The sequence below is a fragment of the Geotrypetes seraphini genome, chromosome 8 (assembly GCF_902459505.1).
Source record: "Geotrypetes seraphini chromosome 8, aGeoSer1.1, whole genome shotgun sequence".
NCBI lineage: Eukaryota > Metazoa > Chordata > Amphibia > Gymnophiona > Dermophiidae > Geotrypetes > Geotrypetes seraphini.
Window position 1 is genome coordinate 19,316,228 of NC_047091.1, and position 21,164 is coordinate 19,337,391.

At 44.6% G+C, this 21,164-nt stretch overlaps 1 protein-coding gene across 2 annotated transcripts in view; it reads left to right on the forward strand.

The window, feature by feature from the left end:
- The window catches only part of PLEKHG2 (pleckstrin homology and RhoGEF domain containing G2), a 124,988-nt gene that overhangs the window by 37,042 nt on the left and 66,782 nt on the right, over positions 1–21,164 (forward strand). Inside the window, exons 3-4 of one of the 2 annotated variants that reach the window (XM_033956059.1) lie at positions 495–964; positions 2,364–2,464. In XM_033956059.1, the coding sequence (XP_033811950.1) occupies positions 495–964; positions 2,364–2,464 (571 nt within the window). Of the gene's footprint in view, positions 1–494; positions 965–2,363; positions 2,465–21,164 lie in introns of those variants that run through there. The other variant, XM_033956058.1, reaches the window with a different exon arrangement.

Here is a 21,164-nt window from a genome sequence, read left to right on the forward strand (position 1 = left end):
AGTCAAAAGAGCCAATACTTAGTGGGTTGTTATTGTTGGTATGTTATGTAAAAGGCCGAGTGCAGGACATATGGCTGCGACAGGGCACAGCGTTTGCTGTATTGGGTGTAATAAAGATCAACCACCAACGTCCATTTCATTCTAGTGTTTGGGTTGCACTACAGTTAGGGAGTGTGTGGCATAATGGGTAGAACTACACCCTCAGCACCCTGAGGTTGTGGGTTCAAATCCCGTGCTGCTCCTTGTGACCCTGGCCAAGTCACTGAATCCTCCATTGCCCGAGGGCTATCAGTGGTATATAAATACTAAACTAAAAAATTTGAGGTGGCTCCACAAAATCTCTAGCTAATATCCAAATGTAGATCATCATATTTCTGGTAGTAGATATCAGAATGGCGGCCTTTGGTGTGGGGTGGGACCCTGTAGCCATGAGGCAGTCTCCATAAAAAAAACTGGATTTACCTAGTTTAACCACTTTCTTTTTCTTTCTGCAGCAGGCCTTAGACCTTCCTCTGCCTCCTCACTGAGTGGGATTGTCGCCAGCATGTCATCTGAGCCCATTTCGGGCAGCTGCACCTCAGTGAATACCGTGTGCTCCGACAGCGACAGGCCGGTCAGCTTGAGCTCTTCTGCGTCATCAGCCTCCCTGCAGGATAGCCACAGCTCCTTTGGTAGCAGCGGGGCCCTGGGTTCGTCCTCTCACTATGGGTCTCCGTACCCACAGCAGAATGGCAGTGACATCAGCCTGGACCTGACCCCGGTCGCTCAGCTGGATGGCCAGTGCGAAGCCGAGCGCTCTTATGTCATGAGGCGTTTCCAGGCTGAGAGCAGAGGCCCCCCCTGGTCCCCAGTCCTTAGTAAATGCCGAGACCCCCAAATCAAGCTGTCACACCTGGACAGGGTCATGCTGGAGATTGTGGAGACTGAGCAGACCTATGTCAGGGACCTGAAGAGCATCATAGAGGTGAGTGCTTAACCTTAGGAAAACAGATGCATAACCACCCCCTTTATGGGATTCTCAGTGGTACGATTAAGCAGGTGGGGGAAGAAAGGCCTAGAAGCTGTTTGAGAGCAGCTCTGTCCCCCGACAGCAAGCTTCTCGTTCCTGATTTCCACAGGAGGCTTCATTCCCTTGAAGAGAGACCACAGCTGGGGATACTGGACTCAATTCTATAAAACTGTGTGTCTCCTGAGATTTCTGGTGTTTATTTGTACCTCTGCGGTGTATGTTTGTCTGAGCTATGTTTTTAAAGCTCAAAATCAAAGGCTCTCAACCTAGTCCTTGGGAAACCCCAATCCAGTCAGGTTTTCAGGATTCCACCATGAATATGATGAATATGCATGACAATCAGTGGCGTAATAAAGGGGGGTGGGGCGAGGGGGGTGGTCCACACTGGATGCCATGTTGCTAGGGGTGCCGGCTCCTCTCCTCCTCTCTGCCCCACTTCCTACCTCTTCCCATTCCTTCCCTCCACACATGCGCCCCTCCCTTCCCCCATATCTCTAATCGAAGTTGTCCGCAGCGGTCAACAACGTGATCTTCGCGTCCCTGCCAGCTCTTCCGCTGACATTGCTTCCAGGTGCCGCGCAAAGGAAGTGACATCAGAGGGGGTGAAGATGAGGGCGGGAGAGGGGCGCCTCTCACCCTCTCTACGCCCCAATGACAATCTATCTAATGCATATTTGTTGCAGATATCCTGAAACCTGAGTGGGCTGAGTCTGTCCCTGTCTTGTCAACGCCAGGGTATTTTTGATACATCACATTTATTGACGCTCCGTATCCCACATTAGCCATGAAGGCCTCCTTCACAGAGCCGCAGTAAATACACCGAAGCCCATTCCATTCATATGGGTTTCGTTGCATTTACTGCCAAAGCATCACTACCATGGCTTTTAAAAGGGGCCCAAAGTTCTATGCGGTTCACAGTCAACATCAATAAAACATACAGAAATAAGGGATAACCTTAAATCAGTGGTTCCCAATCCTGTCCTGGAAGACCACCAGGCCAATCGGGTTTTCAGGCTAGCCCTAATGAATATGCATGGAGCAGATTTGCATGCCTATCACTTCCATTCTATGCAAATCTCTCATGCATATTCATTAGGGCGAGCCTGAAAACCCGATTGGCCTGGTGGTCCTCCAGGACAGGGTTGGGAACCACTGCCCTAAATCATCAAAACTTTAATAACAATATCTAATTAGTTGTTGACTAAAACTTACAAAATAAGAACGTTTTTCACATTTTACAAAATGTAGAGTCCCTTTCCTGACACCTGATTTCAAGGGCAACTGATTCCACCGTTTAGTTGCTTGACGTGAAAAGCAGGCAGATGCTGAAGCACCTCTCCCCTCTCGTTCACAGGATTATCTGGGGTGTATTATTGACTGTGACCACCTGCCCCTCAAACCCGAAGATGTCAGCAGCCTCTTCTGCAATATTGAAGACATTTATGAGTTCAACAGGTAAGTTACCTGCTGTGTCCTTTCAGCCCATGTTCGGGGAGCACATCACATAAGCAGGGATCCTGCAGACTCCACGGTCAGCGTTTCATATAAGGCAGGGGTGTCCAATGTCGGTCCTCGAGGGCCGCAATCCAGTCGGGTTTTCAGGATTTCCCCAATGAATATGCATTGAAAGCAGTGCATGCACATAGATCTCATGCATATTCATTGGGGAAAACCTGAAAACCCGACTGGATTGCGGCCCTCAAGGACCGACATTGGACACCCCTGATATAAGGGCCGGACACAACATTTGACTGTTGTCTCTGAATATTCAGTTCTGGCCTGATATTTGAATACCGGTGACCGCCATTCTTTTCTGGATAACAGTGATGTTCAGAGTCAGAAACCGGATCCTAAAGGCAGCCTTTCTGTTGTCCTAAGTCAGGGGTAGGGTCCTCGAGAGCCGTATTCCAGTCGGGTTTTCAGGATTTCCCCAATGAATATGCATTGAAAGTAGTGCATGCAAACAGATCTCATGCATATTCATTGGGGAAATCCTGAAAACCCGACCGGAATACGGCTCTGGAGGACCGGAGTTCCCTACCCCTGTCCTAAGTAATCCAGTTAGATATTCGGACACTGGTGTTGAATATTGCCACAAACAGGAGAAAGGCAAGGTGGATGTCTCGGTCAACCAAAATGGGTCTTTATTGAATTGTACAAACCTTGAAAGAGTCCCAACAAGGGACGTTCAGTACGGACCGTCCAGCTTTGGTTCTACAGCGCAAGTTTGAACAGTACTCAACAAAAAGTGTTCCCTGAGGAAGGCGCTAAAACAGGGATCCTTGTTGGGACTCTGGTAATGTTTGTACAATTCAATAAAGACCCATTTTGGTTGATTGAGACATCCACCTTGCCTTTCTCCTGTTTGTGTACTTTTTTCTAAGACAAGGGGATCTTCTTTTTGTGCCTGGTCGAATATTGTCAGGCATCGGATAAATTCTGGCTCTGCCCAGGGTCTGCTCCCAGAGCTCTAGGTGCTGTCCAGGCAATGACTCTGAAAATCCACACATGCTTCAGTCAGTAGGTATACAATCAACAGGAAACACTCCTTGCAACTGCTATGAATATCCCTCTATTTCCTGTCAAGTCCTACATTACCATGGCTGTCCTATGTAATTGGACATAAATTTCTATATAACTGTAATGTACCATAAATATCTAATATAACTGACTTTTATGTGTCTACTGTAATCTACTGTGAACTTGCTTTTGTAACCCGTTCTGAGCTCACAGAAGGATGGGATTGAAATCTAAATAAATAAATAGAAGTGACTACAGTAGATAAGTTCTTTTGAATCCTGGGTCCTAGGAGACTCCCAGTGGGTTAGAATAGTGATTGCAGACCATTCTGCCTAGCCTTCTTTAGTGACCTTGGGGCTGGATTTAGGTTTTTGTCCTTTGAATAGGACTGTCAACTGATTCCGGATGCTCCCCACAGTCCTGAGTTTACTCCGTTGCAAGCAGGAACTTGTGCTTCTGATTTCCCTACGACATTTCCTAAAGAAAGACAAATCTCTGCATGCAGCGGGGTAAAACTGGGATTGGATCAATCTTTCGGGCATATCTGGAGCTTCTTGGCAAACTTGCCCTGCAGCTGCCATTGAAAATAGTGAAGGTTGCCAAATGGATCCAGATTTGCAGGACAGGATCGATCCGGTCCTGGGTTTACCCCCAGTGCATGCAGGGATTTGTAGTTCTTATTTCTCCATCGCATGCCCTAAAAATAAAAGCAAGACTGCAAGTCCCAGCATGCACTGGGATAAACTTAGGATTGCATCAACCCTGTCCCGCGAATCTGGATCCAGTTGACACCCTTAAAAATAGTGACTGTGGGAGACTGATCTTTGGTTTGCTCATACCCTTTGGCTTTCCTTTCATGCCCATAGTTTAATTCTGTGTGTGTGTCACTCTCTCTGCCTTGGTTTGTCTTTCTCTAGGCCTTATCAGCCTAGGGTTACCAGATGTCTGGATTTCCCCGGACATGTCCTTCTTTTGAGGACATGTCCAGGGGTCCAGCACTTTGTCCGGGTTTTGAAAAGAAATCACATCGGGATGGGGCAACCACGCACACGATGGAACGCGATGATGTCGGGCGCACACGTGCCTGCGCGTGACGTCATCGCATCGCATCCATGCACGCATAGATGCCTTCCCGCCCAACAAACAGGCAGGGGCTGGGGGCGGAGCTGAGGGCAGAGCTGGGGCATAACGGGGCAGGGATGGACGGAACTGGGTGGGCATGGGGGGCGGGTCTGGGGGGTCCCGATTTTACGTAACCCTATGTCAGCCTCACTTTTGTTTCTTCCTTTTAACTCTCAGAGTTCAAGTCACCTTTAAACTTTCTCGTTCTGACAGTTTGAATGTGTGTTGCCAGAGCAGTAAAAGTAAAGAATTTCGAAAGTACAGAAGAGAGGTGACCGAGACCTTTCCCAGGGTTTGTTGAGTCCCAAGTCTTGTCTCTGGCCAGGTCACAGCATACACTGTTAACAGGTAGAGCTTTTGTGGAAGTTTTTTTTGTTTTTTTTATTTATAAATTTTGAATACATTTACAATATCCAATAATTCCAAAGGAAAAAAGGATAAATACATAAAACAATACATAATCAAACCATACATACATAATTCCTTTTAAGCCCACATTAATGGGGAGCACATATTGCTATTTCTAATCAAATAAAGTCAGGAAAATAAAGGACAATAATTCTCGATTCAAACTAAAGAACCTTGAATCATTCCTTAAAGTGGGATATTATTTAAATTAATTCTCCTCATATTCTCAGCTAAGTGAAACAAATCTCATTTCTGTTCTCTTGCAACTAAAAATTGTTGTAATTGTATAGGATCTCAGAAGGCATACTCAATATCTTGTATTTGGTAATAACGTGCATGAGGGACATGGACAAAATGTTGATAATGAGACTTTACTTCAAAAATAGGTTAATGAAATTTTGTGGGGATTTGGTTAGGATTTTTCCGGATGTATCCAGGACCACTCAAATGAGGAGGAAAGAATTTCTGAAATTGAAGGATAGAGTTTTGGCCCTGGAGGCATCCTTTTATCTGAAATTTCCCTGTAAATGTCTGGTTAAGTTACAAGATATTGAGTAGGAAGTTTTTGATTTTCTTTCTCAGCTTCGGGAACTGCATGTCTCTGATACCTTTATATTTTGCACGATGCAGGAAGAAATGTAGATTTCTGTTTCTCTGCTGTTGCACTGACTCCCTGGGGTTTCCAGTTCAGATTTTTGTCTGCACATTTCTGTTTCTAATTTTGTGATACCTTCTGTATTTAATAAGGGATCTGCGTGCGCTTTATATGTGTGACCAAAGAAAGGGAATTGTTTCTGCTGGGGATTTGTAGCTGTGCATTCTCTTCCATTTTCCCAGCAGGGGGGGATGGATTGGTACTCTGGTATTTACTGTGAAATTTCCACGTACTGGAGACCCCAATCTCATGCGTATTCATTTTCACAGACCTGAAACCTGATTAAATAGGTGTACAGGAGAGGCCTGGGAAATACCCCAATGGAGTAATTTTGATACTAATTTAATAGAAGGTAGAAACTAGAGGTCTGCACGGGAACGGGGATCGCGGGAATCCCGTGGGTCCTGCGGGGGTCCCGTGGGAATCCCCCCTAACCCACGGGGACCCCCCTCTGGCCCACAGGACTCCCACGGGGACCCCATCTCTAGCCAACGGGACTCTCATGGGGATGGAAGGCTTTGGAAGCAGGGTTCGTCCATATAATAAAATGGACACGTCAGCCATTAGTAAAAGAGGGGGTTTATAAGTTAATTACCTGAACAGAAAACAAAAAAAGTGTTCCACCAGAGATTCCACAAGGAAAACAGCAGCGCAAACACAAAAGAAACTGTGGAATTGATGATCCTGTCAGAAGTAATTGCTGCTTTTTATGGGGACTGGCGGGGATGGAGGTAATTCCTTGCGGGGATGGGTGGGGACGGAGAGGATCCTGATGGGGATGGGTGGGGACGGAGAGGATCCTGACGGGGACGGAGAGGATCCTGGCGGGAACGGGTGGGGATGGAGAGGATCCTGGCAGAGATGGGTGGGGACGGAGAGGATCCTGACGGGGACGGGCGGGGATGGGTGGGATTTCTGTCCCTGCGCAACTCTCTAGTAGAAACTGGCCAGTTATTTATTACATAGGAAGGACTTCTAGCTTTTTCTTGTAGCATTCTTTACCCTCTCACCTCAGGGAGGAAAAGAAAACTTAGACAAATTTAAAGGGACATTAAACTGTTTCCTCATCTTAATCCTTCGACTTTTCAGTCTAGTAATCCAGATCCAAGAGTAAGGACAAACTTCTCCTTCCTCACCCCCTTTGGTTTTAGCCGATTTATGTTTCCTTTTTTTAAAAAAATTTATTGTCGTTCTTCCCTCTTCCCTCCCGTGTAATTGTGAGCCTGACTTGATCTATGTAACTTGTTTCAAATGTTTGTTTTTCATGCCCCTTTATTTTAATATTCGTTGCCTAGAAATCATGAAAGGCGATTCATTAACTCATTAATAAACTTGAAACTGGTGACAGTCAGCATTTTGGAGACTGCCAATGGCTTTGTGCCTGGATATTCAATGGCAGGCCACATCCAGGCTCCAGTAGTGAATACGCCAAATCATCACACATGGGACACAGACCGTGCAGGTCTGTTCAACACCGGCCTTAGTTCTTCACTGTACATCCTTCGTTTTTCTAATTAAAGATCCTCTATTTTTTATCCCACGCTTTTTTGAATTCCATCACCATTTTCCTCTCCACCACTTCCCTCGGGAGGGCATTTCAGGCATCTACCACCCTCTCCGTGAAGAAGAATTTCCTAACATTGCTCCTGAGTCTTCCTCCCTGCATCTTCAAATTATGCCCTCTAGTTTTACCATTTTTTTCTTCTCTGGAAAAGATTTGGTTTTCTATTAATGCCTTTCAAGTATTTAAAAGTCTGTATCATATCTCCTCTGTCCCTCTTCTCCTCCAGAGTACATATATCTAAGTCTTCCAGTCTCTTACCATTTTTGTCGCCTTCCTCTGGACCGCTTCACACGCCTCATCCTTCCCAAACTTCAGGAAACTACTAAAAACTAATCTATTTACCAGATTTACAACCTAATACCTCTATGCCCTACCCATGGCCCCTTTTATCTCACCATGTCCTGCACCCCATTAAACCGCATCTACATCCACTGATTGTACCCTCTCTGTTTTTACCTAAATGCCCTTATCCACTGTCTGTACCCCTTTGTTACACCTACATTCTTAGATTTAACCTTGTGCAGATTGTCTTGACCTTCTTTACTGTACTTTTGTACTCTGATTGTACCTTCTCGGATTGCTCCATCTTTCGCCGATTGTACCATTTTCGCCGATTGTACCATTTTCCCTGATTGCTCCATCTTTCGCCGATTGTACCATTTTCGCCGATTGCTCCATCTTTCGCCGATTGTACCATTTTCGCCGATTGTACCATTTTCCCTGATTGCTCCATCTTTCGCCGATTGTACCATTTTCCCTGATTGCTCCAATTTTCTCTGATTGTACCATTTTCTCTGGTACCTAGTTTCTCTGATTGTACCAATGTAACATTTCGCTGATTGTCCAGTCCTTCTTCGTTGTAAACCGCCTCGAACTACTATGGCTTTGGCGGTTTGTAAGAAATAAATTATTATTATTTTTATATTCAGCACTTAACCACATAATGTGAACCACATAAAGATAGGACTGTGTTTTAGGCAGTCCTGTTTATGCGGTTATCTTAGCTGGTTAAGTGCTGAATATCAGCACTTAATTGGCTAAGGGCCTGATTCTATAAATGGCACCTAAATCCTAGTCGCCACGCAGCGCGATTGTCAATCAACTGCTAGGCGCTGTTTACAGAATCACACCTAGCAGTGCTTAAGCGGGCTTAGGTGCCGTTAGGCATCCTAGTGGTAGGTACCGGTATATTAGGCCAGGACTTTCCTGGCGTAATTTAACAGTGTTTACCACAGACGCCCAACGATGCCTAAGTCACACCACGCCTATTCTCCACTCCTAACCATGCCTACTTTTCAGAAAGGCGTTGTTAAAATACCGGCAGGTGAGAAATCGCTACACACTTTAATCCATGCCTTTTGCTCTATCCAAGTTGGATTATGGTAATCTAGGGCTCCTTTTACGAAGGTGCGCTAGCGGTTTTATGGCACGCACCGGATTAGTGTGCGCTCACCGAAAATCTACCGCCTGGCTCAAAAGGAGGCGGTGGCGGCTAGCGCACGTGGCAATTTAGCGCGCGTTAAGCCCCTAGTGCACCTTCGTAAAAGGAGCCCCCTAGTGTATGCAGGAATAACAGCAGGGCAAGTAAAGCGCTTACAAACAGTACAAAATGCGGCGATTCGGTTGTTAAGCCACGCACACATTCGTGATCCCGTAACTCCGTTGTATGTGAAATTCCACTGGTTACCAATGGAATTTAGGATTAAATTTAAGATCTTGATGTTGGCACATAGAGCTTTGTATGGGTTACAACCCTCATTTCTTTCCAACTTGGTGTTGTTTTATGCGCCTAGGCGTTTATTAAGATCTTTGAACGACAGCAGAGTAGCTGCGCCCCCATATTTCAAAGGCTCATCTTGCCTGAACTAGAAATTGTGCATTTTTTTTTTTTTAAATTTAGTCCCAATATTGTGGAATAGTCTCTCTGTGGAACTGAGGACGGAAGAATCATTTCAAAAGACAATTAAAGGCTTATTTTTTTTTTTTTCAATTGGCCTGTTTAAATGGATGAGACGGAACCGGGACTGCAGTCTTCATTTATATATGCATTTATATATTTTTGAAGTAAATGTTTTAATTCGGTATTAATTGTTTTTAATTTTATTCTGTATTAGAAATTGTGCTCTTTGTTCTTTTTTCCTTTTTCTTTCCTATTCACGATATATTTACGATATATTTGGAAAGTTATATTGTTAACCGCTTTGATCCTTTTTGGCTGTATAGCAGTATAGAAAGATTTTAACAAATATAAACAGATTTACCCGTCGCTAGGTGGTGCGTGGAATTCCATGTGCAACTTTAATGAACTGACTCTTTAATTTTTATTTTTTTTTTATCAGTTTTTGATGGCATGGGCAGTTACCACGCCAGTTAAACTAATTAAGAAAAATTAAGCTGCATGTGGATTTTGTCTAGGCGTTGCTTGACATCAACCCTTTATAACCATATAAGTCTGGGCTGAATATCTTAGGTACAATTATTTAGTTATCTGAAGGTCTGCTATTTGGCCTGCCTGAGTTGGATAATATCAGCTGGACAGTGCTCAGTGTCGCAGTTAACAGGCCGCAGTTTGACTGTTGCCCAGCACTGCCTCTTTTTGTCCATGTAAAAATTTGTACAGGCTCTGGTTTGTGTGGACAAAATGTATCAGGCCCATATTCTATAAATGGTGCCTTAAGTTAGGCACCCTGCCAGTTCTTGGTCTGGGAGATAGAGTAGTTAGTTAATTGTCAGTTAAGGTTGCCTGCTTGTTAGCGTGCTAGTGAGGTCAGAGGGTAGTGGTGAACGGCACCCCCTCCGAAATGACGGAGGTAATCAGTGGAGTGCCGCAGGGCTCGGTCCTGGGCCCGATCCTATTCAACATCTTTATAAGAGACTTGGCAGAAGGGCTGCGAGGTAAAATAACATTATTCGCCGATGACGCCAAACTAAGCAATGTAGTGGGCAAAAGCACAACAGACATAAATTCAATGTCCGACAACATGATGCACGACCTACTCCTACTGGAGCGCTGGTCTAGGTCCTGGCAACTCAGCTTCAATGCCAAAAAATGCAAAGTCATGCACCTGGGCAGCCAAAATCCATGCAAGACTTACACCCTTAATGGCGAGATCCTAACGAGAACTGAAGCAGAACAAGACTTAGGGGTGATCGTAAGTGAGAACATGAAGACTGCCAATCAAGTGGAGCAAGCTTCATCCAAGGCAAGGCAAATCATAGGTTGCATACGCAGGAGTTTCGTCAGCCGTAAGCCTGAAGTCATTATGCCATTGTATAGATCAATGGTGAGGCCCCACCTGGAATACTGTGTGCAATTCTGGAGGCCGCATTACCGTAAGGATGTGCTGAGACTGGAGTCTGTCCAGAGACTGGCCACCCGGATGGTCTCGGGACTCAAGGATCTCCCGTACGAAGAACGGCTGGATAAGTTGCAGTTGTACTCACTCGAGGAACGCAGAGAGAGGGGTGACATGATCGAGACATTCAAGTATCTCACGGGCCGCATCGAGGTGGAAGAAGATATCTTCTTTTTCAAGGGTCCCGCGGCAACAAGGGGGCATCCATGGGAAATCAGGGGCGGGAAACTGCACGGGGACACCAGGAAATTCTTTTTCACTGAAAGGGTGGTTGATCGCTGGAATAGTCTTCCACTTCAGGTTATTGAGGCCAGCAGCATGCCTGATTTTAAGGCCAAATGGGATAGACACGTGGGATCTATTCACAGAGAAAGGTAGGGGAGGGTCATTGGGATGGGCAGACTAGATGGGCCATGGCCCTTATCTGCCGTCTATTTCTATGTTTCTATGTACCTAACTTAATAGGTAAAGCTATTTAAAAACAAATTAAAAACTTTAAAAATAAACATGTAGGCACCTACTGGTGCCTAGAAAAACAGCACCTACATCACACCTACAGAGGCAGCCTAAGGTCAAGGTAGGCATGGTTAACATCGGAAATGACCTTAGGTATGTGATGTGATTTTCGTCAAAGGTAGGCACCAGAAATGGGAAGAATAACCTGAATCACAGTTACCGGATGCTAGGGTCCACCTTGGGGGTTAGCGCCCAAGAAAAGGATCTGGGTGTCATTGTAGACAATACGATAAAACCTTCCGCCCAATGTGTGGCGGCAGCCAAAAAAGCAAACAGGATGCTGGGAATTATTAAAAAAGGGATGGTTAACAAAACTAAGAATGTCATAATGCCCCTGTGTCACTCCACGGTGTGACCTCACCTGGAGTATTGCGTTCAATTCTGGCCTTCTTATCTCAAGAAAGATTTAGTGGCATTAGAAAAGGTTCAAAGAAGAGCGACCAAGATGGTAAAGGGGATGGAACGCCTCTCGTATGAGGAAAGACTAAAACGGTTAGGGCTCTTCAGCTTGGAAAAGAGACGGCTGAGGGGAGATATGATTGAAGTCTGCAAAATCCTGAGTGGAGTAGAATGGGTACAAGTGGATCGATTTTTCACTCCGTCAAAAATTACAAAGACTAGGGGACACTTGATGAAGTTACGGTAGGAGGAAATATTTTTTCACTCAGAGAATAGTTAAGCTCTGGAATGCGTTGCCAGAGGATGTGGTAAGAGCAGATAGCGTAGGTTTAAGAAAGGTTTGGACAAGTTCCTGGAGGAAAAGTCCATAGTCTGTTATTGAGAAAGACATGGGGGAAACCACTGCTTGCCCTGGATCCGTAGCATGGAATATTGCTACTAGTGACCTGGATTGGCCACCGTGAGAACGGGCTACTGGGCTTGATGGACCATTGGTCTGACTCAGTAAGGCTATTCTTATGTTCTTAACCCTGGCCTACATTTCTGGCACCGACCATGATGAAAGCTGTGATTTTGTAAATGGCACCATTGCATGATTGACACACAATTGGCGGCCATTTTTGAGGCAGCCACCAATAACGGCTTGGTTTCTGAGATCTTTTTCCTCCTATAGGCAAGAGATTGCAGGTGTTCAGTAGGTTTACTTGGGTTCATAGTCAAATGCGCACAAGACAACAGCGCGCAGACAAACGGGCGCGGACAAACAGGCGCAAGACAACTGAGCGCCATGACAACTGAGCGCAAGACATTTGAGCGCAAGACAATTCCGCGCAAATCATTTTCAGTAACAAGCACGAGCGGGACAACTGAGCTCAAGACATCTGAGCGCAAGACATCTGAGCGAGAGACATCTGAGCGCCGGCAAGTGAGCGCAAGACATCTGAGCGCAAGACATCTGAGGGAGAGACATCTGAGTGCCGACAAGTGAGCGCAAGACGTCTGAGCGAGAGACATCTGAGCGCAAGACATCTGAGCGAGAGACATCTGAGCGCCAGCAATTGAGCGCAAGACGTCTGAGTGAGAGACATCTGAGCGCAAGACATCTGAGCGAGAGACATCTGTTTGCGCGCTATTACCTTTGCGCTGGTTTGTCTTCGCGTTTTTGTCCGCGCGCTGTTGTCTTGCGCGCATTTGACCTGTCACCGTTTACTTGTTATACAGAGAGAGTTTGTCTGGTTTGGTATCACTACTGGGTAGACCTCTATTCATCCAACCATGTTGAATATTTAACTGGGCACCTGTCTCAGTTTTAGCTGGTGCTCAGTTAAGTTCTGGGTTGCTGCACTAACCCGTGGACAGACATGCCCTGACATTGACTATCCAAGGTTAATTCAGTCCACAGTTGTGAGCTACTTACAGACTACTTAACACCATGGGTTGAGACCCTTTGACTATAGACCTCTTAATAGTTTGGGGTGTGTTCTACTTCTTGCTTATGTAGGTAAAATTTCAATCAATATTAGAGATTTTTTTGGCTTTTTCTGGAAAAGAAATTCTTGTGGTCTTTCAAAGACCCACCTGTAGGGTCTGGACTTTGTAGTCAGTCGCTAGCAGGTTCAGGTTCTTCTATAGACCTTCTGGGGTAGGCGATGAGCAGATTTTCCTTCACAGCAGGCTTTTGATCTCTGGGTTGTTTAGTTCAGCCCTGGGATTGAGGAGCTCCACTGTTGGATGGGAGAACATTGATGTGTTAAAGAGGGTGGGACTGAGACTATATCCTGCTCTCTCCAAGTTGTTTATCTTTACCTTAGAGATTTTAAATACATAGATTTGTTACTGGCCTTGTTATTTCCTCTTGCTCCTTTGGAGTAGACATGGGAACAGATTTTCCCCCTGTCCCCGCAGGAACTCAATTTCCCCGTCCCTGCGAGTTTTGTTGCTGTCCTTGTACCTGCCCCATTCCTAAACTAAACTAAAACTTCGTTTTATTTTTATTTTTTTGTAATTGTTTATTTATAACAAAGAACCTCAGACCACCACAGCAGTACAAAACAATATAGAGCAAGTCATCACCAAGAGTTCGACTCATTTAGCAATACTGTCAAACATAATAAGTTTCAAGTTTCAAGTTTAATCAAATTTGATGAATCGCTTATTACATACTAAGCGAATAACAATAAAATATAAGTTGTACAGTTTTTTAAAAAAGGGGCAAAAACAAACTGACAAAACAAACATACTCAGGTACATACGGAAAGGAAAAAGGGAGGGTAAAAGTTACAAAATTGTTGTTCTTCAGATGAGAAGAAAGGAAAAGCCAGACAGGGAAAAAACATGCGGTTTGGGATAAAATTGTTAAGAAAGATTTTGTTTAAAGATTAAAGGAAGCTTTAAAGAGAAAAGTTTTTAAATAGGTTTTAAATATTTTGAGGTCTTTTGTTTCTCTTATATATAAAGGCAGGGAATTCCAGGTAAGAGGGGCCATTACTGAGAATATATCATGACGTCTGGTTCCGATAATTTTTAAGGAAGGAACCATAAGCAACCCTTGAGTTGTAGAACGAAGAGAACGAGTCGTGTTGTATGGAATTAGTAGGCGGTCGATAAATTGAGGTTCGTTAGTAGATAATGTTTTAAATACTTGAAGCAATATTTTATATGTTATACATAAATTTGACAAGGAAGAGTAGACTGAAATAGTTAATTTCCAAAATGTTTAGCAAACAAAATGTTTTCAGAACTTTCTGGAATAAAGCAAAAGAACCTAAGCTTCATAATGTAAGTGGTAAAGCATTCCAGAATTTGGTTAATTTAAAAACAAAAGAATAAGCTCTGCCTTAACTGCAAAAGCCTCAAACACTTATGATTTTAAAGCGTTTGAGGCTTGTGCAGATGAGGACGGAGCTTAGGCATTGGTGGAATGAGGCATTATGACATCACAGTCTGAGCTCTAGAATGTTGCTGCTTATGATTTTAAAGTGTTTGAGGCTTGTGCAGAGGAGGACGGAGCTTAGGCATTGGTGGAATGAGGCATTATGACATCACAATCTGAGCTCTAGAATGTTGCTGCTTAGGATTTTAAAGTTTTGAGGCTTGTGCAGATGAGGACGGAGCTTAGGCATTGGTGGAATGAGGCATTATGACATCACAGTCTGAGCTCTAGAATGTTGCTGCTTATGATTTTAAAGTGTTTGAGGCTTGTGCAGAGGAGGATGGAGCTTAGGCATTGGTGGAATGAGGCATTATGACATCACAATCTGAGCTCTAGAATGTTGCTACTTATGATTTTAAAGTGTTTGAGCCTTGTGCGGATGAGGACGGAGCTTAGGCATTGGTGGAATGAGGCATTATGACATTACAATCTGAGCTCTAGAATGTTGCTACTTAGGATTTTAAAATGTTTGAGGCTTGTGCAGATGAGAACGGAGCAAGCAGGAATGAGGCAGGGGCAGGAAAAGAACTCACCGAGATGGGATGGGAAAATTTGTTCCCGTGTCACTCTCTACTTTGGACTGCCTGTTCAATCAGAGTAAAAGACCGTAAAATATGCCATACTGGATCAGACCAAAAATCCCAGCATCCTGTCTTTGACAGTGGCCAGTCGAGGTCACAAATACCCAGCTGAATCAGAAAGAGTAGAAATCCAAAGGAAAAACAACAGTCCCCAAAAAATGGAACATAGAATGCTACAAAAGGGTGGTTGAAAATCTCAGAAGCCAGCTTGGGCCAATGGAATCAAATTCCTCAGCCAAGGCTTATCAGTTCCAAATTTGCATCACTGATTCTCAAAACCTCCCCCAGCCATTATGTAACACTCTAAAATTTATAACTGCATTCTTTGTTACTTCTCTTCCGATACTTCCTTATTTTAAAATTGCTGGTTACTTTCTTTAAAAATCTTAATGGCTTATCCTCCACCCAGCAAATAAATCTAATAACTTATCTCAGATAAATGTCAAGGTCCATAGCCCGTAACAATGCTGCATTTCTAGCTGCGATTAGGATTGGGTGCTATGGACTTGACATTTCTATGAGATAAGTTATATTTATTTGCTGGGTGGAGGATAAATAACCAGCAATTTTAAAAGAAGGAAGCATTATCAACTATAATAATCCTCTAAGCGCGCATGCACACTTAGGAGTCTGTGCTACCTGATATGTGCTGTGTCCCTCCGTGGCCGGATTCTGTTTACGGCGCGCGGCGGTTTGAGGCACGCGCACGTTGGCTTGAAGAGCGTGCACCGGCTGGTGGCATGCGGCGGCTTGAAGAGCGTGCGCTGGCTGGCGGCGCGTGCAGGAGATTGAGTGGTGGTGGCAGTTTCACTGAGAGCTGACAGGAGGGTGTCATTTCACTCCAAGAGCTGGTAAAAATTCTCAAAGGAGAGGGAAAGGGGGCTGTTTTGGGGAGAGGGGTGTGCTGGGGGCAGACAGCTTTGCTCGGGGGGGGGAGACAGAAGGGGGCCATGGAGAGACAGTCAGGGAGGAACTGGGGGGAGGGAGACAGAAGGGGGCCATTGAGAGACAGTCAGGGAGGAACTGGGGGGAGGGAGACAGAAGGGGGCCATGGAGAGACAGTCAGGGAGGAACTGGGGGAGAGGGAGACAGAAGGGGGCCATGGAGAGACAGGGAGGAACTGGGGGGAGGGAGACAGAAGTGGGCCATGGAGAGACAGTCAGGGAGGAACTGGGGGGAGGGAGACAGAAGGGGGCCATGGAGAGACAGTCAGGGATGGCACAACAGAAAAATATAGGCAGGTAGGGGGGCCAGAGACAAGACATACAGAAAAAAAGACAGGGAGCCAGGGAGAGACACAGACAGAAAGAATGACAGACAGACAGCGTCCAAGGAGAGAGAGAGACAAAGAAAAAAAAACAGACAGACATCTACTCTAGCACCCGTTAATGTAACGGGCTTAAACACTAGTTCCATATATTCCTACTAGAAGTTTGAGATCAGAGGACAAAAACCTTCTAGTAATGGGTTATAGGATCCGAGGCAACATGGCTTTACAAAAGGTAAATCGTGCCAAACGAACCTGATTGAATTTTTTGATTGGGTGACCAGAGAGCTGGATCGAGGACATATGCTAGATGTAATTTACTTGGATTTCAGCAAAGCCTTTGATACAGTTCCTCATAGGAGGCTGTTGAACAAACTTGAAGGACGATAGTAAAGGCCAATTTTTGTATCTGCGCCATTGTGACCAGGAATTTTGATCCAGAGGGACTCCAGTTTCTCTTTCCTGTCTGTTGTAATCATTCCAACAGAATCTATTCCTTCCTTAACATATAGGGCAATACCTCCACCTTTCTGCCCTTCTCGATCCCTTCTATATAGTTTGTATCCCTGTAGTACTGTGTCCCATTTGTTTTCTTCATTCCACCATGTTTCTGTTATGCCAATGATATCCATGTTCTCATGTCTTGCTATCGTCTCTAGTTCTCCCATTTTGTTTCCTAGACTTCTAGCATTTGTATACATACATCTAAGTTCCCTTCGTGTTACCTTTTTGGACCTTCTACTCTTGGCTGTCCTTACAGTTTCATTTACGGTATCCTTTACTGCTCCTGTGTTATCTCCGCACTGCGCTCAATTGTCTGCGCGCGCCTTTGTCCCGGTGCGCTTTTGACCTGACACCAAGTTAATCAGGCACTGGCTAGTATTCAGACTGCTGCCCAGTTAATTTGGCAGATTAAAATTAGGACAGCCTTTTTGCTATCAGAGGGTCAAAGTTAGCATACAATCTAGTCATTGTTAGTCAATAAATTTTACACACTTTTTGGACCCCTGACGCAGGCATACTTTGCCAAAACATGGCCATATCGGGCCATATCGAGTCAAAGTACTAAGCACCTAACCTCATCCCACAATAACTGATCTCTAGAGCTGTTAATCACTAGTTTCTAACTTTGTTAAATCCACTCAACTTGTAGCATCTTTCAATCAATGTTAACTGGCAGAACATTGTTAAATCCATTCAATCTGTAACATCTTTTCATTATTGTAAACTGCATAGAACTTCACGGTCCTGTGGTATATAAAATGTTATATTATTATTATGATGATGATGATGATCATCAACTTGGTTATTGGAATTGCTATATCATCAGATATTTCAATAAAGCAATTTCATACTTTGAACTTCAAAGTCTCCGTTTCTCTCTCGGATCATCGCCACTTTTTGTGGTTCGTGTGCACGCTACTTCCAGCCAGCAGGTGGCAACTACCTGATCTCAAAACACTGTGGCCATGACCTTTCCTGCTGACTTTTAGGTCTTGGATTTCCTCAGCCTTAGAGAACCTGCGTGCCGCCATTGCATGGACTGTTTTCTCTCAGGATCATAGTGGTGTAACCATATTTCATCACCAGTAATAGTCGTTCCCAAAAATTGGCACCAGCTCACTGAAAAAGCTGCATAACCAACTTGGAAATGTCCACTCGATGTCGTTTCTCATCAGCATTCAAACATTTGGTCACCCACTTGGATGACAGCTTCTGTATACCCAGCTGCTCATGGATTTTACACCCAACACGTTCCCTGGATATGTGTAGTATCTCAGCAATTGTTATAGCTGATATTCACCGATCTGCCAAAATCAGGCCATGAACATGGTCAACAATTTCAGAGGTGTCAGGTCAAAACCGCGGAAGACAAAGGCGCGCACTGACAACTGAGCGCAGCGCGGAGGCGCGCGCCAAAGAAAATAACTGTTTTTAGGGGCTCTGATGGGGGTGTGTGGGGGGGAACCCCCCACTTTACTTTATACAGATCACGCCGCGTTGTGGGGGGTTTGGGGGGTTGTAACCCCCCACATTTTACTGAAAACTTCACTTTTTCCCTAAAAACAGGGAAAAAGTTAAGTTTACAGTATAATGAGGGGGGTTACAACCCCCCCAAACCACCCACAACGCCACCGCGATCTGTATTAAGTAAAGTGGGGGGCTCCCCAACAAAACCCCCCGTCGGAGCCCCTAAAAACTGTCATTTTCTTCAGCGCGTGCCTCCGTCTTGCGCTCAGTTGTCGGCGCGCGCCTTTGTCTACCGCGGTTTTGTCTATGAACCATTTCAGAAGCTGACAGTGTTTGAGGCCTCCCAGACCTTGCTGCATCTTCGGTCTCGAAATCTCCATGCTGAAAGCTTGTTCACCACTTCCTCGCTGTGGAGTACAATGGGCATTTGTCATTCAGTGTTTGCATCGTACATTCTTGGATTTCCTTTGGAGTTTTCTTCTGCAGGAATGAGAACCTCATGATGTCTCGGAGTTCCACACTTGAAAATTCCACACTTTTCTCTGATATGGTTCAATCGATGATCTGGAACAATGTGAAAACGTAGCATTATGATTCTGCAAATTGTCACTTTGTGAAATAAAATAGCACTCTTTTCAGCTACAGTGGCAAATTAAGGCTCAGAATTTAAGAACTTTTCAGCACCCCCTCCTATTAGCAATTAGCACTTTTAGTGGGTAGCAATATATGTAGCTGTTAATAGTCACTAGTGGTTATGAGGTTTAGGAAGGGGTTTGAGGGTTTCATTGATCAGTTTAAAGGGTGCAGGAACCAAAAAAGAACATAAGAATTGCCGCTGCTGGGTCAGACCAGTGGTCCATCATGTCCAGCAGTCCGCTCACACGGCGGTCCTCTGGTCAAAGACCAGCGCCCTAACTGAGACTAGCTCTACCTGCGTGCGCTCTTGTTCACCAGGAACTTGTCTAACTTTGTCTTGAGTCCCTGGAGGGTGTTTTCCCCTATGACAGACTCCGGAAGAGCGTTCCAGTTTTCCACCACCCTCTGGGTGAAGAATAACTTCCTTACGTTCGTACGGAATCTATCCCCTTTCAACTTTAGAGAGTTCCCTCTCGTTCTCCCCACCTTGGAGAGGGTGAACAATCTGTCTTTATCTACTTTGTCTTGAGTCCCTGGAGGGTGTTTTCCCCTATGACAGACTCCGGAAGAGCGTTCCAGTTTTCCACCACCCTCTGGGTGAAGAAGACTTCCTTACGTTCGTACGGAATCTATCCCCTTTCAACTTTAGAGAGTTCCCTCTCGTTCTCCCCACCTTGGAGAGGGTGAACAATCTGTCTTTATCTACTTTGTCTTGAGTCCCTGGAGGGTGTTTTCCCCTATGACAGACTCCGGAAGAGCGTTCCAGTTTTCCACCACCCTCTGGGTGAAGAAGAACTTCCTTACGTTTGTACGGAATCTATCCCCTTTCAACTTTAGAGGGTGCCCTCTCGTTCTCTCTACCTTGGAGAGGGTGAACAACCTGTCCTTATCTACTAAGTCTATTCCCTTCAGTACCTTGAATGTTTCGATCATGTCCCCTCTCAATCTCCTCTGTTCGAGGGAGAAGAGGCCCAGTTTCTCTAATCTTTCGCTGTATAATAATAATAATTTATTTCTTATATACCGCTATACCGTGAAATTCGAAGCGGTTTACAATAAAGATACATTTGACAGTACATGGGATAGAAACGGTTTACAATAAAGATTAATTTTGTCAGTACATGGGATACAAGTGGGTTACAGTAAAGGTATATTTTGTCAGTACATAGGAAGCAAGTGGGTTACAATACAAGTGGTTTACTATCAAGGTGCATTTTGTCAGTGTAAGGGATACAGGTGGGTTACCATAAAGATACATTTAGTCAGTACATGGGTTACAGTAAAGATACGTTTTGTCAGTACATGGGGTGCAGGTGGGTTACAATAAAGATACATTATGTCAGTACATGAGATTCAAGGTGGAAAGTATAATTAGTTTCGGGCCTTGGAATTAGGGGGCGAGGTGGAAAGGTCATGGTGAGGAAGAGTTGGTTATGGAAATTTAGAATTTGTTAAATTTGTACGGCATCTCTTCCAACCCCTTAACCATCTTAGTTGCTCTTCTCTGGACACTTTCGAGTAGTATCGTGTCCGTCTCTGTCCTAGATCTTGCCCATGTGTCCCTTAGCTAACTCCTCTGGTTTGCCATAGTTTTTGTCCTCTTTTTCCCTGCCTTGTTAAACCTCATTGCTTGCTGTCTAAAGCATCTGTGGCACTACAGGGTTAAATATTGCACTTCATTCTCTGGAGGGCACTCCATTTTTCCTTGCCAGTCTTCTGAAGGAACTTGAAATTACAACTGATTGTCCTATGCAGGAAATAATCGTAACAATGAAAAAGCATTTAGAGTTCCCAAAGGGGATCATCAGACTGACCACAGAGTATTTATGTAAATGATACGAAAGCAGGGGGTGGGGCCCAGATTACTGCCCAAGATGCCCCTTTCCCTCCATAGTTTAGTCCCAGGGGGATATGACTGTTGAAGATCTAATCTTGTTCTAAACTCTTGCTATATTGTATTAACATTTTGCTAACCGAGTCGAACCCTCCTGTAGGGATGAATCGGTATATTATTCTAAAGATTAGATTAGATTATCAAGATCTCTTGTAAAATGATTCTCCAAAATTTGGCTGCGACCTCTAATTTAGAAGCACTAGTGAGAAAGGGAAAAGAGATGGGATTTAATATATTAGCTTTAGAGAATGATAGAGGGACAAAGTATGTCCCCATTCCCGCACCGTCCCTGTGAGCTCTGACCCCATCCCTGTGGACTCTGTCCTCATTTGCA